This window comes from Protopterus annectens, chromosome 9.part0 (assembly GCF_019279795.1).
Source record: "Protopterus annectens isolate FY-2018-M chromosome 9.part0, PAN1.0, whole genome shotgun sequence".
NCBI classification, from domain to species: domain Eukaryota; kingdom Metazoa; phylum Chordata; order Ceratodontiformes; family Protopteridae; genus Protopterus; species Protopterus annectens.
The window spans coordinates 254,285,394-254,313,279 of NC_056743.1; the positions used below are offsets into that span (position 1 = coordinate 254,285,394).

At 42.5% G+C, this 27,886-nt stretch overlaps 1 protein-coding gene and 1 long non-coding RNA gene across 3 annotated transcripts in view; one reads left to right on the forward strand and one right to left on the reverse strand.

The window, feature by feature from the left end:
- LOC122811172 overlaps positions 1–27,886 on the forward strand; it is a 1,417,861-nt gene that overhangs the window by 143,349 nt on the left and 1,246,626 nt on the right. The window lies entirely within an intron of this gene.
- LMO2 (LIM domain only 2) overlaps positions 12,954–27,886 on the reverse strand; it is a 229,583-nt gene continuing 214,650 nt past the window's right edge. The window contains exon 3 of the mRNA XM_044082837.1: positions 12,954–15,490. Within this exon, the coding sequence (XP_043938772.1) occupies positions 15,271–15,490 (220 nt within the window). The 3' untranslated portion in view covers positions 12,954–15,270. The remainder of the gene's footprint in view (positions 15,491–27,886) is intronic.

Genomic DNA, 27,886 nt, shown 5'->3' on the forward strand with positions numbered 1-27,886 from the left:
AGGCTGTGGAGGTGGCTGTGGCTCTGGTGGAATGAGGTCTAATGTTAGCTGGCACAGTTTTTCCATGAAAGGAATAACAAACGAATGCAATTCCCTATCCATTTTGAAATTGTCTGTTTGGAAATTGCTTTTCCTTGTGCACCAGCAGCATATGCTACCAACAGCTGGTCAGTTTTTCTGTAGCTTTTAGTTCTGTCCAAGTAGTAGCGCAACTGTCTGTGTATGTCCAGGGTGTGCAGAAGTTTCTCCCCTTTGTTTTGTGGATTTGGGAAGAAGGTAGGCAGGTGAATATCTTGGTTTAATGAGACCCTGGATACCACCTTTGGCATAAATGAAGGATTGGTTCTCAGTGAGACTCTGTCCTGATGAAAAATAAGAAATGGCTGTACTGCCATGAGGGCCTGTAACTCAGATACTCTTCTTGCTGAGGTTATGGCCAGAAGGAAGGCAGTCTTCCAAGACAGGAACTGTAGTTCCGCAGATGCTGCTGGTTCAAAGGGAGGCAGAGTTAGTTTTTCCAACACGAAGTTAAGGTCCCAAGTAGGCACTGGAGGTTTCCTTGGAGGATCAATGTTTTTAATTCCTCTTAGAAACTGTCTTAGGAGAGGATGAGAAAAGACAGATGGATCAGTATTGTACTCTGCTGAAATTGCTGAAGCATGAATTTTAATGGAAGAGTAGGACAGGCCATTGTGGAGCATTTCCGCCAAGTATTCTAGGATATGTGCCATGTTCATCACTGTCGCATCTAGGCCCTTTGTGGTGCTCCAAGTGTGAAATCTTTTCCATTTTGCTGAATATGCCTTTCTTGTGGAAGGTCGGTGAGCTTCCATGATGATATCCTTCACTCTCTTGGATAGCTTATCCTGAGGAGGAGTCAAGGTATTTTCCAGGCTGTTAGTTGCAAGGTTTTCAGGTTGGAATGCAGAGTTTTGTAATTGTGCTGTGTCAGGAGAAGTGGCCATTGAGGAAGAGGCCATGGTTTCGTGCGTGACATGCTCTTTAACAGTGGGTACCAGTGCTGTCTTGGCCAGTCCGGAGCTATCGGAATCACTTTTGGCTGCTCTGTCCTGATCTTCAGTAAGACCTTGGTCAGAAATGCATACACTGTTAGAGTTCTCCAGCTGAAAGAGAGGGCGTCCACTTTCCATGCTTGTGGGTGGTATGTCCTTGAGCAGAATTTCTTCAGCTGATGATTGTGGGGGGAGGCAAAAAGATCTATGTCCGGCCTTCCCCATGATAGTGTTATCTGTAGGAAGATGTCTGGGTGCAGCATCCATTCGTGTGCATCCATATTTCTGCTTAAGCTGTCCGCCAGTATATTGTCTTTTCCTGGCACAAACTGGGATTGCAGCTCTATACTGAGTTTCAAGGAAAGTTCCCATAGAGTCATTGCCAGTCTGCAAAGAGTGTAGGAATGGGTGCCTCCTTGCTTGTTTATGTACCACATAACTGTGGTGTTGTCTGTCCTTATTAGCAGGTGGCCTTGATGCAGAAAGAGTTTGAAGGCCTCTATTGCATGTATCATTGCCAGCATTTCCTTTTGGTTTATGTGCATGCGTAGCTCCCTTTGTGACCATAGTCCTTGAATACATCTGCCCTCCATGTGTGCTCCCCAACCGTGGTCTGAAGCGTCCGTTGTAATGGTTTGGCTGGCTATTGGTTTGAAGAAGGGCAGACCCCTGTTTGACTGGCATGCTTGAGCCCACCACATAAATTCCTTTTGGAGGCATGGAATGAGTGGGATCAAAGTTTCTAAGCTATGACTGTGCTGAGTCCATAAACTCCTTAGGTACCATTGTAGTTTCCTCATATGCAGCCTTGCTTGTGGAATCAGAAGAATGCAAGATGCCATGTAACCCAGGGCCTGCAGAATTTTCCTTGCAGTCAGCTGAGTTTGTCTTGTCAGATTCTTGAAGTAATCTGGTAGTTGTCTTTGTTTTTCTTCTGTGAGAAAAGCCATTTGTGTGGTTGTGTCTAGATCTGCACCCAGAAAAGTTATTCTTTGGGATGGAACAAGTCTTGATTTGTGAATGTTGACTGTATATCCCAAGGCCTGCAGTAGGTGGATGGCATAACTCAAGTCCTTTACCAAAGTTTGCTGGCTGTCCGCTTGTATAAGGCAGTCGTCCAGATATGGGTATATTTGAATCCCCTGAAGTCTGCAGTGTGCAATTACTGATGCCAGGCATTTCGTGAATACTCTGGGCGCAGTAGATAAGCCAAAGGGCAATGCTGAGAATTGATAATGTTCTGAACCTGCAAGAAATCTGAGGTGTCTTCTGCAACTTTGTCTGATAGGGACATGCAGGTATGCCTCCTTGAGGTCTAGAGTCACCAGCCAAGACCCCTTGCCCAGCATGGGAAGGAGTTGCTGTAAAGTCAGCATTTTGAATTTTGGCACAATGAGATAAGTATTCAGTGCGGACAAGTCGAGTATAGGCCTCCATTGATTTTCTTTTCTTGGAACAAGGAATAGTCTGGAATAAAATCCTTGGCCTTGTTCTGAAAGAGGAACCTTTTCTATAGCTTTCATTTGCATTAAGTTGGAGATTTGTTTCAAAGCCTCTGCCCTTTGATTTGGTGGCAGGTCTGGCATGCCTTTTCTTTTTGGCAATGTGTGAAAATGGAACCTGTATCCTTTGTCTATTATTTGCAGTGTCCATTTGTCTCTTGTAATACTCTGCCAATTTTCTGAGAATAAATAAAGCTTTCCGCCCAAAGGTGCTTCTAATTGAGCCCTGGTTGGCGGAGTCAAAGCAAAGTCATTGAGTCTGTCCTTGTGCAGCAGTTGTAGGTCCTGCACTACCTCTCTGGTTGGGAGGCTGCCATTGACGTCCTCTGTAGGAGCCTCTAGCTTGCCCTCTACCTCTGGCACGCCTGTTCTTGCCTCTCTGAAATCTTTCTGTGTCCGGAAAGGACCAATTCTTGGTAGGCCAATTTCTGCTGAATCTTGGTGGTTGAACTTGTAGAAAATCTTTAACTGTTTGTACAGATTTTGCCTTTTCCTCAAATTTCTTTAAGACCTCCTGAGCAGTGGAGCCAAATAACTTTTGCTTCTCCAGTGGAGCATCCAGAAGCTTAGCTTTAACATGGTCTGGCAGAGATTGTTCCTTCAGCCAAGCATGCCTACGTATGACTGCACCTGTCATAGCTGACCTACATGAAGCTTCCAATGCATCATAACCACACTGCAAAAAATGGTTGCTAACCTGCTGGGAGTTATGTACCAGATTCTGAAGAGATTTGCGATCTAGGGGTTCAGGTGAAGACAGTTTCTTATGCAATTCATCTAACAAATACTCTTGGTACTGTATCATATGAAATTGACAATTTAAAGCCATCATAGAAAGAGTGGCAGAAGTATACACTTTTTTACCCCATCTCTCTAAAGCCCTGGACTCCCTTTCAGAGGGGGAGTGGATTTTTTGTAGTAGCAGCTGCAACCCCTTTAGGGCCCTGGGAAATAGTTTCTGGATCAGCAGAGTGGGCCTTGTAAAGAAAATGATGCGAGTCCGGGACCCTGTAGTACCTATCGGGTTTGACAGGGGCCGGAGGAAGAGTGTCAGGGGTTATGCTAGACTCAGAGTACACATCATCAATGACATTCAAAACAGGAGGAATAGCCAAAGGTCTATGCTGAGGTAAATGCAGAAATGTTCTTAATCTTTTCCTGGAATCAGAGAATTCCTGGCCCTGCCATTTGAAATGCTCTCTCATAGAGTGAAGGGTCTCCCCGAAGGACAGTTCTTCAGGAGGGGAGGCCAAGGGGATAGATTCCTCTGCATCAGAATCCTTGTAGGCCGAAAAAAACTCCTCCTGGTAGTCCGAGAGACCAGAGCCATCAGAGGCCTCCTCTGAGGAGTGGGGATCAGAGGGCTCAACCCTGGGCCTTTTGTCTAGAGGAGGTTGAGAGCCCCTGTCCGGATGGGGTTGAGAGCCCCTAATTAAGGAAATAAGGTCCTCTGCTAAAGTTAGAATCTGTGAACTTGTAGTGGGTCCCTGAGGAATAACCCTGGGAGGCATAGCTTTTGTGTGTTTAGCAGCTTTAGCCCTGGTGAATGCCTTTATGGACATGGATGCAGGAGGCCTGGCTGCACCACGTGCTGGTGTAGTTTTGTCTAGAGGAATGGTGTCGGAAGTTTCCAAGACACCAGTTTCAGAAGGAAATTCAATAACAGACTCAGCAGGGGCCTCTGGGGCCGAGGTTGTCGGTTGAGCGGTTTCGGGGGTCGGAAGTACCAAGGACTTGGTTTCAGCCGAGCCAGAGACACTCGCGGTAGGCCTGGCCGTGGTTTCAGCCGAAACCGCGGCCCGCGTGTGTTGGTCCTTGTCCTTCCGTTTCTTTGTTAAAGGTGAAGTCAGAGTCTCCGACGGCATATTGTACGAAAAAGTAGCCCCAAAAAATTCCTCTGCAAACTCCGCCCGACGTCTAAGAGTGCGTCGGTTGAAGGAAGAACAGGCCGAGACGTCGTGGTCTGGGCCTAGGCAGGCAGTAAGAGTGGAAATCCTTATGAAGTATTTGTTTCCCACAAGTTAAGCAATTATTAACTTTATCTGACATCGGCTGAGGCAAGAAAGAGTCCCCAACAGGGTACTTAGCTTTTGAAGTCTTCGGTAGCTGAATTACAGGAGCTGGCCGACCGGCACTTGTGAACTGCTTCTGCTTCGGGCACCACGCGGCAAGAAAGACCGAGGAAGATGGCGTCGGCTGACGTTTTTATACCCCAGGCGCTCTGACGTCGGGGAAAGGGCGACATCAGCCGACGCCGGACACAGACTTTGGAATCCGGCCGACCGAAGGGCTGCCTGAGGCAGGACAACCCATATGTGATGACTGCAGATGCATCCTTGAAGGACATCAGTAAATATATAAATGCACTTTTAGAAACATAAACTTTACCTTCAACTAAAAGCAAATACACCACAAAGGCTTTTGAGTATAGTGAAGGAAAGAAAAGGTATAGAAAGGGGGATGGCGGGTGGGTAACCCGGACTGCAACAGTGAATACACTCGAACATCTACATTTATGGTAAGGGTACACAACTGTACTATGTTCTTCGTGTTTCACTGTTGCAGTCATTACATTTGGGTAGAATCCCAAAGCTACGGATGGGAGGATGGAACTAAACAGCATTAGGAGCGGCTATAAGGCCCTGCAGGACTGCAGTGGCAAAGCCTGCCCCGGATTTGGAGAAGAGAGGTAAATAATAATGCTTTGTGAAGATATGAACAGAGCTCCAAGTAGCAGCTTCTAGAATGTCTTTGGTTGAGACCCCTCTGAGAAAAGCTGCTGAAGTAGAGGCAGCCCTGGTGGAATGTGATCTGATCCCCATGGGCACAGGTTTACCATGGTGCAAACAGCAGAAACAAATGCAGTGGCTTATCCATTTAGAAATAGTCTGCTTTGACATAGCCTTCCCCTCTGATCCTGCAGCAAATGCTACCAGTAGTTGCTCAGACTTTCTTAGAAACTTGGTCCTGTTTAAGTAGAATCTTAGTTGTCTGTGCACATCCAGTGAATGCAGAATCCGCTCCCCCCTTGTTCTGCGGATTTGGGTAAAATTTTGGCAGGTGAATGGTCTGGTTAAGAGCCACACTGGATACCACCTTAAGCATAAAAGAAGAATTGGTCCTGAGGGACAGCCTGTCCGGGTAAAATATAACAAAAGGCTCCACTGTCATGAGAGCCTGTAGTTCTGAAACCCTTCTTGCTGAAGTGACTGCCAAAAGAAAAGCTGTTTTCCAAGATAAAAATTTTATATCCGCAGTAGGTGCTAGTTCAAAAGGATGCAGGGTGAGTTTTTCCAGCACAAAATTGAGGTCAAATGCAGGTGTTGGTGCTCTTCTGAGAGGCCTTACATTTTTGGCCCCTCTAAGATACTGTTTAAGCAGTGGATGAGAAAAGAGGGGGGATCTTTGTTGTAAAGAGCTGAGATGGCAGATGCATGGATTTTTATTGAAGAAAAAGATAGGCCACTGTCAAGCAACTCAGTCAAATATTGTAAAATCTGAGGAATATTGGGCTTTGCTGTATCTATTCCTTGTGCTTGGTTCCAAGAACAAAATCTCTTCCATTTATCAGCATAAGATTTTCTAGTACTAGGCCTTCCGGCTTCCAAAATGACATCCATCACAGATTTACTGAGAGGTGTTTGAATAATTAGTTGATTAGCCATGCTGCAAGATTCAGAGTTTGGAGCTGAGTGTGCAGAATTTTATAGTTTTGCTGAGACAGTAGATGAGGTATTTGAGGCAAGTACCATGGAGGAGGGTGAGACATATTCCTTAGAAGCAGGTACCAGTGCTGGCGAGGCTAGTCCGGAGCAATTAGGATCATTTTTGTTTTTTCCTGTCTGACTTTTAGTAAAAGCTTGGAGAGTAGAGGCAGAGGGGGAAAGGCATAGACTGATAGGTTATTCCAGCTGAAGGATACAGCATCCACTTTCCATGCATTTTTGTGATGAGTTCTTGTGCAAATTTGTCCAACTGATAATTTTGTGGAGAGGCAAATAGATATATGTCTGGGCTCCCTCATTTCCGTGTTAACATGCTGAAGATTTGTGGATCCAGTTTCCATTCGTGCGGGTCCATAAGATTTCTGCTTAGGTCATCTGCCAGAGTATTTTGCTTTCCTGGCAGGAATTGAGCTTGAAGATGTATTTGGTAAGTTAAGGCTGTGTTCCACAAAGCCATGGCTAGTCTGCAAAGGGGGTAGGAATGTGTACCCCCCCTGCTTGTTTATGTACCACATAACTGTGGTGTTGTCCGTCTTTATCAGTAGTTGTCCTGGATGAAGTAAGTCCTTGAAGGCTGTCAGAGCATTCTGAACAGCTAGCATCTCTTTCTAGTTGATATGCAGATCCGTTTGCCCTGAATGCATCTCCCTGCCAGGTGGGCCCCCCCCAAGCATAATCTCATGTGTCTGTAGTTATGGTTTGGGTGGCAGGGGGTAGAGTGAATGACAGTCCCTTGTTTTGGTGACATGTCTGTGCCCACCAAACAAACTCCTGTTGTAGGCAGGGAATGAGAGGAATCATTGTTTCCAGGCTGTGACAATGTTGACTCCATAAACTTTTTAGGTACCATTGAAGTTTCCTCATATGCAGGATGCCATGAACCCCAAAGCCTGCAGAATTTGTCTTGCAGATAACTGGGTTTTTGTTGCCATTGGTTTGAAGTATGTTGTCAGTTGCCTTTGTCTGGCGTGGGGTAAGCCATCTGGGCAGTTGTATTCAAGCTTGCACCCAGGAATGTAATTATTTGAGAGGGTACCAGTTGTGACTTTTCGTTATGGTGTACCCTAGGCATGCTAGAAACCTTTTTGCAAATGCCAGATATTGAAAAAGAGTGTCCTTGTCCTCTGCTTGAATGAGTCAATCGTCCAGATAAGAATAAATTTGAATGCTTCTTTGTTTGCAGAATGCAATTACTGGTGCCAGGCACTTTGTAAAGACCCTGGGCGCAGTAGATAAGCCAAGCCAAAGGGCAGTGCAGAGAATTGGTAATGCAAAAAACCTGCTTTGAAGCGGAGGTATCTTATGCATGATTCCCTTATTGGGATATGCAGGTATGCCTCTTTTAAGTCTAGAGTTACTAACCAAGCATTCCTGCCTAGCATAGGCAGTAGCTGTTGTAAAGTCAGCATTTTGAATTTTGGAATGTCAGAAACATGTTCAGAATCGATAAGTCCAGTATTGGACGCCATGAGTTGTCTTTTCTGGGTACCAGGAAAAGTCGAATAAAAACCTTGTCCCTTTTCTTCTTCTGGTACCAGTTGTATAGCTCCCATATCCATGAGGGACATGACTTGTTTCTGGGCCTCTGCCCACTGGTTTTGTGGCAGATCCGGCGATCGGTTTGGAATTGGCAAAGTATGGAAATTAAATCTGTACCCCTGGGATACTATGTTTAATACCTACTTGTCCTGGGTAATTAACTGCCATTTTTGAACATGAAGTGCTAGTTTTCCCCCCAATGGGGGGCTGCCAAAAGGGAAGTGCTTGGTGATGGTAGAGGGAAGTCATTGAGACTGCTTACTGTAGGGATGTGCTTTGTTATCTCCAGATTTGGAGGTGGAGGCACCCCATTGCTTTGACCTGTAAGAACCCTGTGATTGATATCTGGAGCCTTTTGAGCACCTGGATTTGCCTTGAGTGGCTCTGTTGAACATAAGGAAGGACCAATTTTTAGTAGGCCAGTGTCTACTGAACCTGGATGGCTGCACTTGCAAGAAATCTTTTACAGTTTGCATAGATTTTGCTTTGTCTTCCATTTTCTTTAAAACCTCTTCTGCCTTATTACCAAACAAGAGTATCATGTTGCAAAGGGGAATCCAACAATTTAGCTTTAACACGATCGGGCAGATTTTGCTCCTTGAGCCAGGCATGCCTTCTAATCACAGATCCAATAACTGCGGCCCTACAAGAGGCCTCCAAGGAATCAAAACCACATTGCAAAGTATGCTTTTCAAATCTGTTCTGCTGAATGCAATAATTCCTGTAACTCTTTATTTTCCACACAAACAGAAATCAACATCATTTTCTGTTTCAGTAAGCCCATAACATGCTGTTGATATTTAAGCATATGAAACTGGCAGTTTAAGGCTCTGATTGCCAAGGTTGCAGATGTATAAAACTTCTTTCCCCATCTATCCAGCACCCTGGAATCCCTATCAGAGGGGGTAGGATTTTTGGCTATAGAGGCCTTTACACCCTTGGGACCCTTAGAAATAGTCTCAGGATCAGCAGCAGGATTTTTGAATAAAAATTTGTGGGAGTCAGGAACCCTGTAATATCTATCTGACTTACTAGGAGCCGGAGGCAGGGAATCAGGAGCCATGCTTGATTCCGAAAAAACATCAAAAATTTCTAATACAGGAGGTATTGCCAAAGGCCTATGCTGAGGAAGAAGAAGGAAATCCCTAAGCCTCTTTTTTGATTCGGAGAAGTCCTGACTCTCCCAGTGAAAATGTTCCCTTAAAGTATGCAGAGTCTCTTCAAAAGAGTAATCCTCAGGAAGAGATGCAGATGGGATTGATTCCTCTGCATCAGAATCCTCATAGGGTGGGATAGAAAATTCCTGATAAGAAGAGGAATTAGAAGAAATGGAAACCTGATCAGTAGATTCATAATCCGTGCCTTGCCTAGGTCTCTTAGTGGGGGGGGGAGTTGGGAACCCCTGATCAAGGTAATTAAATCCTCAGCTGTTTTGATCATCTGTATTTTAGGCATAGGGGCCTGAGCACGTGGCTCATGTGTCAGTTTTTTAGACATAGAAGATGTTTTTGACCTTGTTTTTGTTGCTGGTATTGGTTTAATATAGAAATGTTGAGGCCTGAAAACACCCTCAGAAGCCGGTGCCTGCTCAGCGGCTCCGGACCCATCCAAGGGAGAGACAACCACGGGTTCAATACTCTGAGAATCTCGCGGCATACCGGACTCTGAATGGGTCTCGGTAGAGGCCTGTGACTCAAAAGTAGCGGGTATCAGGGGCTGCGAAAGCGCCTCACTGAGTACCGGCGAACTGATGACTGGCTTAGGAGAAGCTTTTTTGTCAGTTTTGGACCTCGATGGTCTGTCTCTGTCATTTTCTTTGCATTTTTTGTGAACTCCGGTAGTCGGAATGCTAACCAACATTTCAGGATAATTAAATCTTGAACCAAAATATTTAGAAACAAAAATATACCGATGCTTAATAGTGCGTTGGTTAAACCTAGCACAAAACTGACAGCAAGGCACGTTGTGATGTGGGCCTAGGCAAGGAATACAGTACAAATGAAAATCCTTATGAGGTATTTGCTTCCTAGAAGTAATGCAATTATTAACTTTTACTGACATCAGTAAGGAGCAAGAAAAAATTTCCCCAACGGGGTACTTAGCTTTAGTTTGAAGACTTCGGTTCTGAAACTCGAATATTAAAATTTCAGGAGTCGGCCGACCGGCACTTGAGAACTGCTTCTGCTTCGGGCACCGTGCGTCAAGAAAGACTGAGTAAAAATGGCGTCGGCTGAATGTTTTATACCCCTGACGTCATGGAAGAGGAGACAGCAACTGACACAGGACCCAAGACTTTGTTATTCAGGTCGACTGACGGCAACCTGCCAGCAGATTACCCAAATGTAATGACTGCAACAGTGAAACACGAAGAACATCATCAAAAATCTGGACAAATGCCCATGAAAAGTAGGTACAACTTGCCAAAAATCTGGTTGCTGATTAACATGTAATTTGCATACATAATGTAAGCCTGCTCATTCTAATGGAATCCTGGAATATCATCATTCAAATGCAAATTGAAGAAATTGAGAGATATGGTGGGTGTGTCCTATGATAAACTATCATCTTGTCAAGGATTAGTTTGACTGTCTTTTGTCTAAAGAGTCCTGGGATGGACTCCACCTCCCCTGTGACCCTCAACTTCATAAAGCAGGTTATCCCAGAATGAATGCTAAGAGTATTTTCTATTAAATTAACATATACCACATCTACATTTTTAAGATTTAGTATGGTGAAGTTCAAATATTTCATTAGCAATGAATGATAAAATATTCAAACAGAAAGTACAGAGGTTTCTTCACTTAAAACAGTTGTATGCTATTTATAAGATCAATAAAATAGATGCACGTTTAAGAACTGTACTTGGGTGTACTAGACAGGAAGAAAAGGTATGATCCAAATTATGGTCATGGGGTAGAAGACAAGAGTTTCCCCAAGTTTGAGTGATTTCTTGGATATCTACAGCTAAAGTTGGAGTTCTTGGGACTTGATTTCTCAGACAATCTCATTTTTTTCACTAGATTGTGGCTATGGTCATGCCTCACCATGATTACACAGAACTCTTACTATGTTGGCATGCTGTCATTTAAAACATCAGAATGAATTGAATTCTAGCTCTTTTTTTATTTACCTTGATGTCGAGGAGAAAGTAAATTTCTTCATCCTGTGGACACTGGTGGTTGGTGTGTGGTGTCACTCAGTCTGTGTCTGCTCTGCACTGCAGAAGTAGCACTATGCAGCTACGCTACAAGGCTGCTGCTACTATTACAACTGGTCCAGATTCCAGTAATCTTCAGGCCCAGGCTCATCCTCTTCATGATGTGATGTCGTCTCATTGATGCAACATCCTCTTTGGTTGGGTGCTGCAATGCCAAAAGTCATAAGCAGGCTGCAGCCATAAACAATTTTTTTAAAGCTCTCATCTGAGTTTGCAACAGGCAGACAGGCTTGACTTACCCATGCTGATGTCATCACGCATGCCCCTGCATGTTGTTGATGTTGCGGGATACGCTGGTGATGTATGATGATGTCAGTGGTAACTGAAAATTGTAAATAAAGAAAAAAAGCAAAATCAAGATTTGAAGGGGCCAGTCGGGAATTTGTGGCACTATATTATTTTGCCCTCAGAACCGGTAAATTCTGAGGAATTTGGTATGGTTGAGAGGTATGCCTCTGAGGGACTCAACTAGTGACTGGTCTCTTTGTGGAGATGGCCTCTCCAGTACTAACTTCCTAGGTCCCTTCTGTGAGCTAGCCAGCTGTCATGTGTGTTACATAGGGGTTTGTCTAATTCTGTGAGTTTGTTTTCAATGCCCAAGTGGGGGTATTGTATCAAATGCCTTAGCCAGGTTATTATAGACAGTATGCATTGTTCTGCCCTCGGCCATTGCACTGGTGATTCTGTAAAGAAGTCCACCAGGTTTAGTACGCATGAGACTATTATAGCCTTTGACTAGCATTTTATTTGTCACATAGTCCTGTATTTCATGAGTTGGTGCATATCCATTATAGTACATATATGCAGCTTTGAAGACATCACATCCACTATTCAAGAAGTGGTAGGAGCTCATGTTCAGTTTTTTTTATTTTATCTCTAGAAAGATTAACCAGGATGTTATCACTTCTAGTGGGTTCTTTCATAATATGCATCACTCTATTGTGCCTAAGATACTGTATGTAGCAAATGTGGAATTACTGATGTTAGGGAAATTAAGGTATTAGGATCATTTTAGCCTTTGTCCAAGTGGATAACAAATAATCTGTTTTTTTTCCTCCATATTGCCAGTAAAAGAGGTGGATTTTAATCAAGTCTTAAAGTGTTATTTCATAATTGCAACACTTCCCTGAAATTACAAAAAAAAGTACTCCTCTGGGTAAAGTTGGGAAAGGAGGCAAGACCCAATAATTCCAAACAAGAGGCTTTGAACTAAAGTGTCTCTTAATATGTATATTCTGTTGCACCATCATGAGGAAATGGGCAAATTTTAAACACCCACTGACAAACTAGGACTTGATTAACACCCAAGTTACCACATCAAATGACATAACTGTTTTGGTCTAGAGTTTTAAAGCAATTTTATTTATATATTCCACACCACTTCCAGTTTGCCACTTCCTGTCTTTTAAATATATATCTAATAAAAGTCCAGTGGATAATGTTTTGCAGAGTAAGTTAGATGGTTAAGGTTACTGGCGGTTAAAAAACCTCCTCCCGTTATCCTGAGTTTGATTTCCTTGAAATGCGCCTGCAATATATATATATATATATATATATATATATATATATATATATATATCTCACTAAGTCAAGTCAAACATATAGTACTTCTAGGTTACATGTGAAAAGTGAAATCTGAACACTGTGGAAAAGGACTGCATCTAACATTACTGGCACAAAGTAAAAAGGCAATTACATTGCAAAACAAGAAAATTCTCTAAAAGGCAGCTTGCACCTTTTGTTCTTTGATACTACATTTTAACCGTATGTCCCTAATAGTAAATACATTTTATTTAAAATAGTTAAACCACTTATCAGTGTGCAGAATATATTGCAATCTTTGTGTATCAAGAAACCGAACATTAATCATAACCCTGCACTACCTACTGTTTTGACAAAGGGCTTAAAACCAAATGCGAAACAACTGTCTTAAAAATGAGCAACACTTAACACAAGCCATATTTTAAATATTTTATTAAAACCGCAACCTGTACAACAAATATTTTGTTCAGATAGCGTTGCTTTAGTAAAATATCAACACAGTTTTTCCAAGTGGCATTCTTTTAACAAAAATAAATCAGCCTACCAGTATTTAAACAGGAAATCCTCAACTTCAAATTATGGAATGTTACTTTATGAGACACTTAATACAGTATACACAAAGACATCTAAAGTGGTTGTTTTTCTATAATCAAACATATGGGAGGTTTGGGAATAGGGTTGAATGTACCTCTCATAAAATACATGGCTCATCAAGGTTTAAAGCATTTCTGATATATCTTTATTAAGCAGACATATGTAAAGGGAGCAAAAAAGAAAACACAATAACTTCTCACCCCAACTGAGTTTTTGAAAACATAAGCTAGTCTTCCACCCCTATACATTAGCAATCCCCCATGCCACTGCATCAGCACAATGGTAAAGCTACACGCTCTGGCACTGCTGGTTAAAAACTGTAAAGAACAGGATATCTCAGTGGATTTCACCAGGGAAATGCACTTTGTAACCTCTTTCACACAAGACCAAATTTATACGGCTGTGTGTGTGCTAGAGGGTCAGAAGCTGGCAACCAATAAAACCCACTGTAAGCTGGACATCATTTCACTGGCTTTCACCCATGGATGGATAGAAGTTGCATACAAAGGAATGTTAGTGTGTCTTACAATACTATGGAGGAAAAAGAAGCCAATTCCAGACAGCACGTACCTAAGCTTCAACAACCCCATACCATCTCTCTCCTTAGATGTAGCTTTTGAGTCCCTCTTTGGCACCGCAGAGTCCAAATCTACTACAGGACAAAGTTGTGACTCTCTCATTCCAGCATTAGCAGGGATTACACCAGGTGCTGGATGAAGGAATTGTTGACTCCAGGGTGCAAAACAAATAGAGGAAAGAAGGTATAGTTTTACTCCAACAATAACATCTAGAATGCCACAGTTTATCTACCACAAGGAAAGACGTCTACTCACAAAAGAAAGCCAGACAGTCTTGCTGTTTGTGAAATAACTTCTACCAAGAACCTATTCATTCCCAGACTTCTTTTGAATCTTGGCCTTGATAAAATGAATGCTACAGCATGCCCACCTCCATGACTTGTGTTATACAGGTAGTGGTTTGCAATGAAAATCACTTTCCTTCTAAAGAATGGGGCTCATCGTGATGAAGGCATGTTAAACAAAAACTCTCATTGATGCATGATGGGAAAGTAGTCATGGTGACAGTAGGGGTGGGTAATAATACAAGAGCTCCATTTTCTGAGGTTAAAAGTGATACTGATTTATTAACTGAGGGAAACAAACCCTTGATGATGCTTAAGTACACTCTTCCACAGTTAAAATCTGTTTTTACAATCTTCACAACATAAATGTGTGTTTCAAGATTGACATCACAACACATGGAGTGGGGCTGTTCATTACATATATGACGTTGAATGAGTGCAAGATGAATTCATTTTATTAGCTTATTTAGTTATGTAATGTTTTCCATTTGGGAAGATAAGTGACTGTGACATATATCAAAATGCCACCCTAAGCAAAAAGGGAAGCAATGCCTCCATAACCAGATATTAATGATCTATCAGTAAAAAATAAAAAGCTACTAATAAATGTTTGTCTGTCCAGTCATCTGGTTTGCAACACTGCTTTACATATTCTTTGAATACAACTATGAAGGTGGTGTAAGCCTTGTAACTATTTGCCATGTTTAACAGCCACAGTAGGTGCGGTGCTTATTTGTGTATAAATAATGAACAGTACACTATTTGTGATATTTAGGCATTAACAATATTATTCAAGCAGCTCTAGCTGGGACAATATGGGCAGCAAAGCAGACAAAATGATGAACTAAAACAAAAGTTATGAAACTGAAACATTTATTTTCAAGGCAGACATAGGAAAAAGTCCAGTGGTTAGCAATACATTTGGTTATAAATTTAAGAGTACTTGATGGAGCATTTGAGTAGCTCACCGGCCTTCTTCTGTGGACACATGGCATACCACACCTCTTGGGCCATATGTCACTCTGAAAGGAGAAATCCTAATGCAACCAACTTGGTTTGTTTTCAGGCTGCATATCTCTCTGCCTATCATGCATTTTCACACTTTCCAAAGCTCCATTTTTGACTCTGAAGTAGTCATTCAGCAAGCAACTGCTATACTGTCAAATAGTCTATTTCACTGCAATGCACTCCTACTCTATGGAGACCCAAAGATGCAGGCTGATGCATTGCTCCAAACAGGCAGCAAATGTGTATGCTTTGCTGCTTCCAGCAAGGGCTACATGATTGTATTCAGTTTTGTCCATTCATAAATGTCCTGCTCACATACAATATCAGAGTTTATGAGGAGGTATCTGTCACCAACACAAAAATGCTTCTGGCATGCTGCACACTTAAAACATTCAAGGTGGTAAACTTTGTCTTTCACCCTCATTGTCATTTCATAAGCACGAATTCTCTTGTCACAGGAAGCACAGAGTCCATCTTGGCCAAATAACCTTAAATATTAAATGAAAAAAAGTTAATATCTTGAAATTACTTAACTATGTTTTCTTAAGTATTTATGATAAAAAATGACTGACTATAATCTGGTTATCACCATTCCATTGTAAGTAAAATGACTTTGCTAAACCACTTGGAATAGTTTAAATAATGCATTTAAAAAGCTTTACCTGGAATTTTTAAGAAGGTAATTTAGTTTACAAGCATATATTTAAGGATGAAAAAAGTATGAAACAAACATTACGGGAAAGGTAAAGTACAAATAAAAAAAATGCTTCTAACTTAATATTACAGTATGCAAAATAGTGAAGGCCAACATAACATGGCTGAAAAGTAATTTGGCTCTGGGTGTGTGCATGAGTTGAAGTACAGATGAGCAATATTCAAAAATGTTTATAAACATGCAATAAATGTATTTACAGTGCAGTAATTAGATGATAAAATCATCTATAAGGGCAAGGAATGGGACATAGACTGAGGTTAAAGTAGACAGACTCGTGCACATATTAGTACCAAGTACAAGTAAAGGAAGAAGGGGAGACATTCCTTCAAACGGTATGCACGTGCACATATTAGTACCAAGTACAAGTAAAGGAAGAAGGGGAGACATTCCTTCAAACGGTATGCATGAGATGAAAGCGAAACAAAGGACAGACAAGAAGAGAATGCAAGAACTACAGCTGAAGAAAACAGAAAAAGGCAGCAAAATTACTTAAGCTTTATTGTGAAAACATGCATGAAGGTGAGTGTTTTTGTTTCAGTATATCTGTACTGCAGCTTTAAGGAATGGGTGTTGCCTTATGAGACTGCATATCCCTTGGTCTTTCCTCTAGTCTAAACTGTGCTTATGCCAGCTGCAATAGGAAGTCTGAACTGTGAGCATCATCCTAGCATCTTTCTCATTATTCCGGCACAGTGACAGATTACTGTAACTACTACAGGTTTCACAGTTACAAATATGCTGTACTAGTAAAGGACTCTTATCCAGCTGATCCATATCATCCCTAAGATGAAGTTTAAAAGAGGCACAACACCCTGTTCATAGGAGATTATTAGGCTAACGGCTCAAGAGCCCTTACAAGCCTAGTCAGTTTTACCCAATTTTCTATCATTAGGGGTAGATAACCAACAAGCAGGGTTTTGACTATTTGTACACACAGCCTCATCCAAAAGGGACATGGGTGCCACCCCCAGGAGTTAATTTGCGATTTACCATCCATCCAGACTGCACTTGAAGATGGTCAGGGAAGGGCTGTACTTCACATGAATAGGAAGCCTGTTCCTGAAGATGGGTAATCTCTGGGATACCTATCACTCTCTCTAACATTATCTATTCCTGTCAGAGATCAGGTTTAGATCATTGGAGTAGGTAACCCTCGTGCAGTTAGTTTTGCAAATATGCAACATTTCCATCAGAGAAAGGTAAGAGACTGCCTTGTCGGTCAGACACAGATCACCCCTTGTTATCGGAAGGAAAGTGAATACAGAGATAAGGCTTTTAAATCAGTCCACATATGAGATGTTGATTATACCCTGCACTTTTTGTTTTATGAGTAACTTCTGAGGACACTCAAACTGTTGCAGGTGCCTGGCGTGGTACATGCCAAATGGTGCATTGTACTCTATTATTGGTCTGATGAGGGTTGCGTACAGTGGTACTATGATATCCTTAGATCTGGATGCCATGCTTTACTTATAAGCTGAGCTACAAAGAAGGATTTCTTCACCACTGTGGACACATGTTGGTCAAAGTTCAAATTACTATCTATCTGAGTACCCAGATATCTCACCACTGGTTCCACTCTTAGGGGGTGCTATTAATTTTGCATTTTGCTGGGGTATTTGTTTCACCAAAGGGTATTATTATACATGTCTCCTCATTTAGTTTGAGGCCATTGCTCTGCCACTAGTCATTAGTCTGTATCAGACCTTTCTGTAGGATATCAGTATCAATGGAATAGATGACTGCACCCAACTTGCAGTTATCAGCAAACTTGGTCAGCCATTTCCTTAACATCTGAGAAGTATAGTCCAAATAGGACGGGGGTACAGCACTGAGCCCTGTGGTACTCCACTGGTTACTTGCCTCATGCTGGATGTGGAGTCCCTAACAGCATCTGTCCTATCTGTAAGACATTTGACTATCCATCTGGTAATGTACAGGTTTACTTCCAATTTTCTGAGTTTATCTATAATACTCAAGTGGGGTATTGTGTCAAATGCCTTGGCCAGGTCAAAGTAGGGAGTATGCACTGTCTTACCCTCATTCAGAGCCTTGGTGACCTCTTCAAAGAAGTCCACCAGATGGAGCTAGCAGGACCTGTCCTTGACAAAGCCAAACTGGGTTGGGTTTACAGCCTGGAAATTTCCTTTGTCATCATTAATCAGGTCCATGATTATCCTTTCCATAGCCTTGCATATGAGGCTAATCAGACTGTCGTAGGACAGCTAAATTATATAAATGCATAAAGACTTTACTCACCTTGCAGTGATATGGCTCCTGATTAAATCATCAGTGTAAAAGCACTGAACTCAGTGTCAGACTATTTGTCCAGGGTCTTCCAAACATGCATACCTTGCAATGTTCCTCTCCCTCACAGTGTACGCAGTCTTCATGTTCTGCTGATGTCCTTCATGGATGTGCAGAACTGACACTTCAAATCAAATGGCATCCTCACAGCAGAAAACAGAGGCCAACAGCGAGGAAGTCCTGCAAGCCCTGGGTTAACACTGGCATCCTGCTTCCACATGCCAGACTACATACGAGGAAGTTGCAATGGTACCTAAGGAATTTATGGTCTCAGCACAAGCACAGCCTAGAAACCCATATTCCAATAATTCCATGCCTGAAGCAAGATTTCCAATGGTGGGCCCAGGCCTGTCAATTGAACAAAGGATTGCCCTTCCACAGCCCTCAACCAAGCCAGACTATCACCACGGACGCCTCAGACCTCGGTTGGGGGGCACATATGGACAAATGCAGACAAGGCCGTTGGACTCAAGAGCAACAGAACCCGCACAAAAATCAAAAGGAGATGCTGTCAATAAAACTGGCAATCCAGACATTCAGACCGCTTTCTTCAACAGGGCCAATTGCTGATAAGGACGGACAACACCACAGTTATGTGGTACATCAACAAACAGGGAGGCACACATTATTACCCTCTGCGGATGGCAATGGACCTCTGAATGCAACATTCAGCTACAGGCAATATTTGTACCAGGAAAAGAAATATACTAGCAGACATCCTAAGCAGAACTACCACGGATGCCCACATGGATGCTGCATCATCTTCAAATCCATTGCAAGGAAATGGGGCTACCAGAAATAGACTTATTCGCATCCCCACACAACCACAATTAAAAAATTCTGCACAAGGGCATACCCATGGGTGGACTCCTCTCTTTCAGTTGGAAACCTATGCATTCCACCTCTTCCTTTGATACACAAGGTGCTACTGAAAGAAGACCAGCCAAGATCATCCTGATAGCTCCAAACTGGCGAGGCAGCATTGGTACCCATTACTGAGGAGTATGTCAAATATGGCCTCTACCCCTGGTTCCCTTACTGCTAACACAGAACAACTTCAAAACCCTGCATCCAAACCTAAACCTGCAGCTAGCTGCCTGGAACATTGCATAAGAGACACAATAACCCTTAAGGACATTATCTTGGAGGCAGACCCTCAAACAAGGAAAACTTATTCAGCAAAATGGAAAAGATATCTCATTTGGAGTGCAGCAAAAGGAAAAATGTGTCACTGGTAAACATAGCTAACATCCTGGAATACTTGGCAGAACTTTTCCACAATGGCCTGTCCTATTCTTCCATTAAGATTCATTCATGCATCATTTCGCAGAATACAACATGGATCCTCCAGTCTTCTCACATCCTCTCTCAGGCAGTTTCTGAGAGGAATTAAAAATGTAAAACCACCAAGGAAGCCACCATTGCCAGCTTGGGACTTGAACTTTGTACTAGAAAAATTGACACTGCCTCCTTTAGAATCAGCAGCAACAGCAGAATTACAGTATTAATCAAGGAAAGCTGCTTTCCTGCATGCAATGACTTCAGAATGAAAGGTTTCTGAATTACAGGCATTAATGGCAGTACAACCCTTCCTTATCTTCCATCAAGATAGAGTGTCCTTGAGAACTAATCCTACTTTTATGCCAAAGGTGGTCTCCAGGGTATCTTTAAACCAAGCTATCCACCTGCCTACATTCTTCCCCAACCCACAGAACAGGGAAGAAGGGCTACTACATACCTTGGATGTACATAGGCAATTGCGCTACTACCTGGACAGAACCACGAACAATAGAAAAACTGACCAGTTATTGGTAGCATATGCAACAGGAATGGAAGGAAAAGCAATTTCAAAACAGACAATCTCTAAGTGGATAGGAAATTGCATTAGATTTTGTTACTCTTTCCATGGGAAGACAGCTCCAAGAAACATCAGACCTCATTCCACAAGGGCTACAGCCACTACTACAGCTTTTCTATGAGGAGTGGCAACCAAAGACATTTTAGAGGCTGCTACTTGGAGCTCCGTGCATACATTTGCCAAGCATTATAATCTACCCTTATACTCCAGATCCCGAGCAGGTTTTGCCACTGCTGTTTTGCAAGGGATCTTAACTACACCATAATCTTATTACTACCTCCTCCCCCAGTTGGTCTATGGTATTCTACCCATTTGTTAGGACTGCAGATGCATCCATGAAGGACATAGTACAGTTTTGTACCTACCATAAATGTAGATGTCCGCAGGGTATGCATCTGCAGTCAGGATTACTCCCTCCTTCCCTCTGGTACTCCTAGTGTATTTGCCCATCTTCTAGCTAGCTGGGGGAATATATTATGGTGTATTTGTTTGTATATATGTACATACATGTTTATTTCTTAGTTGCTGTCTGTTATTTGGAAACTTTACTTTTATCCAAATTTAGCCTTCCTAGAGGGTACCTGGCATCTGGGGCAAGAAACACTGAGGAAAATGGCGTCGGCTGATGCCTTTATACCCGAAGAACTGCAGCTATGACGTCGGGTGAAGTGCAACATCAGCCGAGGCCAGACCCAGACTTTGGAATCGATCAAGGGCTGCCTGAGGACAGGACAACCCATTTGTTAGGACTGCAGATGCATACCCTTCGGACATCTACATTTATGTTAGGTACAAAACTGTACTGTTTTGGCCACCAATAAACATGGCTATCCATATCTACCTTAATGCCGTAAGCAATGTTTATGTAAGTGCCTTAACACCCTTCTTCTCATGTACTTCTGTTTTAGTCATACCTATTTTTATTTTATTTATTTATTTAACATTTGTTGATTGGGAAAGTCAGACTAGGACAGAGCCTGTTTTCAGCGGAAGGCTGGGGAGAAATGCTCCAGATCCAGATGCTTGTCTTTGGAAATGTGGGAGGAAACCGGAGTACCTGGAGGAAACTCACACGAACATAGGGAGGTCATGCAGATTCCACACACACGGCACCCCAGCCAAGAATTGAACCGGAGAACCTCTTGCTGTGAGGCAACAATGTTAACCATGCACCATTGCACTGCCCTACATACTGACACCAAACCACCTTAAACTAATTCTTACCCAACTAGTATAAATCGAAACCCAGGAGACAGTAAACATGCCAAGGTATAGATAAAATACGATTTAATTAAATCATATTTTATCTATACCTTGGCGTCTTTACTGTGTCCTGGATTTGGACTTATACTAGTTGTTTTGCGATGAGCCAGTTTAATCCTAGTTACGTGGTTTTTGGCTATATAATTCTTTCCCAAGCCCAAGATAAGAAAAGCAAATTTGAAAACAGTGTTTTTGTAGGGGGCAAATCTCCCCTGTACACCCACAATCTCCCTACCTTAAATATGCCAACTCCAAGATCCCACAACAATAGGAAATAGAGTACATTCCCTTACCCCACTGTTTGCAGTCTTGAACAAAAACACACACCATGCTGTAACTCATTAAAATTGTAAGTGAATGGAACAGACACACTTGCACTGCTAGCAGCAGCCAAACTGCTGAATTTCACAGGATATGTCAGCTGCATACATTAACGATAAAGGCTTTGATTTCAGTGACTGCTGGTAACTTTAAAAGTTACTACTGAATAATATTTTGGGTGTTTTCCTTAGGTTACCATAATGTGTTTTGTGGGTAGTTTAGCTCTCCAGTTTAAGGTACATTTTAATTAATTTTTTGGTACTTGCGTACTATCGCAACCAGATTTTCGCGGTTGCGAAACTCACATGTTGCAAAGAAATAGAGTGCGGAAAACATCGTAAGGTGTAATTTCACTTCTTTACTAAGGAAAAACAAGTTTGGGAAATATTTTGGAAGATAAATAAATGTGAGATTCTCCTTGTTTTTGTGCATTACACATGCACACTTCATTTCTCATAGTTGCTGCATTACTGCCGAAAGGAATACTGTGACAGTAAGGAAAGAATGCTGCCAAGAAAAGCAGCCACACCACATATGGAAATGCTTTAGGTAACGTCTTTATGTCTAACACTTTGCACACAGACTTGAAAGGAACATTTTGGTAACGGCAAATTGCAGTAAGGAATGGCTTTCAAAAATGTTGGTGGATGATGTTGACAGGTGATTCTGGGGTTTGTTTCTGACAGGAGAACTTGTCAGCAGTAGGTCGTTTTTGTGTTATTTATGGTGGCATCCTGCAGACAAACTGAGATTGTACTTCACTGGTTTCTGGAAGGTATTACTACGGAAAATATGTGGATTGTTCATTTCCTGGTTTTGTCTTCTTTTTTTTATGCGGGGGAAGGTTGTCACAGATTGTAGTCAGGAGTGCTTCAAAATAGGTTTCACATGACATGCTGCCAGGGAAGTGCATACATAAACAGCCAAATGTAGTTTTTAATTTTTACTGATAACCCTGCAGTACAACAACTGTAAGTGTGAAAGAAAACAAATTGTATGACTTGATTACAACATCAACGGTCAAATTTTAATGTTGGGAAGCAACCACTATTACCGCGAAAATCTGGTTGCGATAATACGCTAGTACCAATTTTTTAGTAGAAGCAGTTAGGTTTTGATGTTTTGGAGTAATTATGTGAGAATTGCATTATGATTTGATCATTTCCTTCTTAAGTTAGTTTACTCTTCGTTTTATTTATTTATTACATTTGTTAACCGGGTATGTTCGACTGGGCCAGAGACCCGTTTTCAGCAGAGACCCAGGGAGAAAAGCTCCGCAAAAATACAAAACCGCAACAAATAAACAAAAGCATAGTAACAGCAATACATTAGTACAAGAATTATTTTACAATAACAAGAAAAGTACAGTTTTGTACCTACCATAAATGTAGATGTTCAAGTGTAGACACTGCTGCAGTCATTACACTTGGGTTATCCTGCCGTCAGGTGGTTCCCCAGTCGGCCTGAGTTCCAAAGTCTTGGTCCGGCGTTGGTTGCTGTCGCCTTCTCCCTGACATCAGTGCGACAGGTGTATATAAGATGCAGCCGACGCCATTTTCTTCAGTTTTTCGTGCCCCAAAATAGGTAGGCAATTCAAATTGCTAGTCAAGTATACATAAGAAAAGCAAACAACAATTTTCAGTTACCAGCAAATACTCCCCATAGGTAGTAAAGGGTAGAAGACATAGGTACATAACAGCAAGTAAGAGGGGAAGGAGGGAGGGTAACCTGGACTGCAGCAGTGTATACACTCGAACATCTACATTTATGGTAGGTACAAAACTATACTATGTTCATTGTGTTACACTGCCGCAGTCATTACACTTGGGTGGAATCCCAAAGCTGAGATAGGGTGGCTGGTTCTATAAGCATTAGGGGTGGCTATAAGGCCCTGCAGGACAGCAGTGGCGAAGCCGGCTCTGGATGTGGAGTATAAAGGCAAATGGTAATGCTTGGTGAAGGTATGCACAGAACTCCATGTTGCTGCTTCCAAAATATCCTTGGTAGGTACTCCTCTGAGGTAGGCAGTTGAAGTGGCTGTTGCCCTGGTGGAGTGAGATCTAATGCTGCTAGGTACAGGTTTCCCATGGTGTGTATAGCAGAAACGTATACAATGTCCTATCCATTTAGAAATAGTCTGTTTCGAAATGGCTTTTCCCTGTACTCCTGCAGCATATGCTACCAATAATTGCTCAGATTTTCTGAAAGCTTTGGTTTTGTCCAAGTAGAAGCGTAACTGCCTGTGAATGTCCAAAAAATGTGGTAGTCTCTCCCCTTTATTCTGTGGTTTTGGGTAAAAAGTTGGCAAGTGAATTGTTTGGTTTAGAGCCACACTTGATGCCACCTTTGGCATAAACGTAGGGTTAGTTCTTAAAGACACCCTGTCCTGGTGGAAAATGAGGAAAGGTTCCACTGCCATTAGTGCCTGTAATTCTGAAACTCTTCGTGCTGATGTTATTGCCAGTAGCAGAGCAGTTTTCCATGAAATATATTTTAATTCTGCTGTGTTAGCTGGCTCAAAAGGAGGTAAAGTTAATTTCTCCAAAACAAAGTTGAGGTCCCAAGTTGGAGTAGGTGCTCTAAAGGGCGGTCTTATGTTTTTAGCCCCTCTGAGGTACTGTTTGAGCAAAGGATTAGAGAAAATCGGTGGATCCGTGTTGTAATGAGCAGAAATGGCAGAGGCGTGGATCTTGATGGATGAAAAGGATAGGCCCTTGTCCAGCATCTCAGTTAAATATTGTAGAATCTGAGAAATGTTTGGGACAAGAGGGTCAAGGCTGTGAGCCTGATTCCAGGCACAGAATCTCTTCCATTTATCCGAATAGGCTGTCCTGGTACTAGGCCTTCTGGCCTCCAGAATGACATCCATAACAGCTTTGGAGAGAGGCATTGCTTGCTTGACTAAGGAATTTTCCATGCAGCTAGGTTTAAGGTCTTTAGCTGGCTGTGAAATATCCGATTGTTGTGCTGAGTCAGCAAATGAGGGATTTGAGGCAAAATCCAGGGTGGTTCTTGTGCTAAGTTCTTTAAGACTGGGTACTAGTGCTGGTGTGGTCAGTCTGGTGCAATCAGGATCATCTTTGGCTCTTCTTGCCTGGTTTTTATGAGTACCTTTGGAAGGAGAGGTAGAGGTGGGAAAGCGTATACTTGCAGGTTTTTCCAGCTGAATGAGAGGGCATCCACTTTCCATGCTTGTGGATGGTAACTCCTTGTGCAGAATTTCTGTAGCTGGCAGTTCATTGGGGATGCAAACAGATCTATGTCCGGGCTCCACCATTTTTGTGTTATCGTTCTGAATATTTGTGGATTCAATTCCCATTCGTGGGGATCCATGATGTTTCTGCTTAAGTCATCTGCCAGTGTGTTTTTCTCTCCTGGCAGGAATTGTGCTTGCAGATGAATGTGGTAGTCTAGAGCTGTGTTCCATAAGGTCATGGCTTGTCTGCAGAGGGGGTAAGAGAGTGTGCCCCCTTGCTTGTTTATATACCACATAACTGTGGTGTTGTCTGTCTTTAGTAATAGTTGTCCTGGATGAAGCAGGTCCTTGAAAGCTATAAGGGCATTTTGTACTGCTAGCATCTCTTTTTGATTGATGTGAAGATGCCTTTGTTCTGCGGACCACTCACCCTGAATACATTTTTCCTGCCATGTGTGCTCCCCAGGCGTAATCCGATGCATCTGTCAGTGTTTGTCTGGCTGTGGGTTGAATAAAAGGCTGTCCCTTGTTGAGGTGACAAGCTTGAGCCCACCATCGAAACTCCTGTTGTAGGCAAGGAATTATTGGTATAACTGTTTCCAAACTTTGACAGTGTTGAGACCATACACTCTTTAGGTACCATTGTAGTTTCCTCATATGCAGTCTGGCATATGGAATTAGTAGTATGCAAGATGCCATGTAACCCAAGGCCTGCAAAATATTTCTTGCAGGGAGTTGAGTCTTTGTTGCCATCAATTGAAAGTATTGAGTCAGTTGTCCTTGCTTGTCTGGAGTGAGATAAGCCATCTGGGCCGTTGTGTTCAAGCTGGCACCCAGGAATATTATCTCTTGTGAGGGAACTAGTTTTGATTTCTTTTCGTTTACTGTGTACCCCAGGCAAATTAACTGTTTTACGAACGCCAGATGCTGTAGAAAAATGTCCTTGCTCTCTGCTTGAATCAGACAGTCATCCAGGTACAGATAAATTTTAATTCCTTTCTGTCTGTAAAATGCAATTACTGGTGCCAGGCACTTTGTGAAGACCCTGGGCGCAGTAGATAAGCCAAAGGGCAGTGCAGAGAATTGATAGTGCATTGAACCAGCTGTGAATCTGAGGTATTTTCTGCAGTTTTGTCTGATAGGGACATGCAGGTATGCATCCTTGAGGTCCAAGGTCACGAGCCAAGCTTTGTTGCCCAGCATGGGAAGAAGCTGCTAGAATGTCAACATTTTGAATTTCGAACATCCAGGTAAGCGTTTAGAGAAGAAAGATCCAGAATGGGCCTCCAGGCTTTGTCCTTTCTGGGAACCAGAAAGAGTCTTGAGTAAAATCCTTGTCCTTGCTCCTGTGGTGGTACCTTTTGAATAGCTCTCATGTCCATGAGTGCTGTAATTTGTTTTTGAGCCTCTGCCCATTGATTTGGTGGCAGATTTGGCATTTCTTTTAACCTTGGCAGAGTGTGAAAATAGAACCTGTAACCTTGAGATACAATGTTGAGAACCCATTTGTCTTTGGTCATCCAATGCCAATTGTGATAGAAAAGTGCCAGTTTTCCTCTTAATGGGGCTGCCAAGAGAGAACTGTTTGACAGCTGCAGTGGGAAGTCATTGAGGCTGTTTTTTGTATGGTTGGGGCCTGTCTTCCCCTTCTTTTTGGCCTGGTGCACCCCAATGTCCAGGTCTGTAAGGACCTAGTGGTTGACCTCTACCTCGTGGACATCTGTATCTGCCGCTTTGAGGTCTATCTGTAAATGGAAAGGACCAATTCTTTGTTGGCCAATTTCTGCTAAATCGAGGAGGCTGAACCTGTAAGAAATCCTTCACCATTTGCATAGATTTTGCCGTATCCTCCATCTTCTTTAATACCTCTTCTGCCTCAACTCCAAATAACACATCCCGCTGCAAAGGTGCATCCAATAATTTTGCTTTAACATGATCTGGTAATGTATGTTCTTTTAACCAAGCATGTCTTCTAATGACTGAGCCTGTGACTGCTGCTCTACAGGAGGCCTCTAAAGAATCAAAACCACATTGCAAAGTATGTTTTCCCACTTGTTCAGCTGCATGCAATAAATCCTGTATTTCTTTAAAATTAGGAGAATTTGAAAATGGAAGCATTTTTGTTTCAACTGAGACATCAAAAATTGCTGATTATTTTAGCATGTGAAACTGGCAATTTAAGGCTCTCATTGCTAAAGTTGCAGACGTGTATACTTTCTTTCCCCATCTGTCTAATGCTCTGGAATCTCATTCAGAGGGAACTGTTTTTTTTTGCTGATGAGGCCTTAATCCCTTTGGGTCCCTGAGAAATAGTTTCAGGGTCAGCAACAGGACTTTTATACAGAAATTTGTGTGAGTCAGGGACTCTGTAATATCTATCAGGTTTAACTGGGGGTTTAACTGGGGCTGGAGGTAAGGAGTCAGGATTTAAGCTGGATTCAGTATACACATCATCCACAATATCTAAGACTGACGGAATAGCAAGGGGTCTGTGTTGAGGTAATAAAAGGAAGTCTGTGAGCCTTTTCTTGGATTCTGAGTAATCCTGGCCTTCTCAATGGAAATGCTCCCTCATGGTATGTAAGGTTTCCCCAAAGGAGTAGTCCTCAGGCGGAGAGGCTGATGGAATTGATTCCTCAGCATCAGAATCCTCATAAGGGGGTAAAGAATATCCTAGGTCTGAGGATGAATCTGAGGAAATGGACACCTGGTCGGAGGATTCATAGTCTGCATCCTGTCTGGGCCTTTTATCAGGTGGGGGGTGGGACCCCCTGATCAGGGTGATTAGGTCTTCGGCCATTTTGAGCATTTGTTTCTTAGGCATGGAGGCCTGTCCTGGAGAATGCTGAATTTGTTTCTTTGTTTTTAAGGGAGGCTTAGACTTAGCGGAGGGTTTAATGCTTAACTGAGTAGGTCTGAAAACACCCTCTGAAGCTGTGGATTGCTCAGCTACTTCGGTTCCCTCTGAAGGGTTAGTTTCGGTAGGCTGAAAAAGTTGAGCATCCGAAGGCCCAGCCAGCTCCACGTGGGAGTAGGAGATGGCCTGTGGTTCTGCAGAAGCGGTCGTCAGGGGCTGCGAAGGCGCCTCGCTGAAAACCGGAGAACCGGCGACTGGCCTAGAAGAGGCCTCATCTGTTTTGGGCCTTGGATGCCTGTCCTTGTCTTTGTGCTTTTTATGTATTCCGGTCGTCGGAAGTTCCGACGGCATGGTTTAATTGAATTTC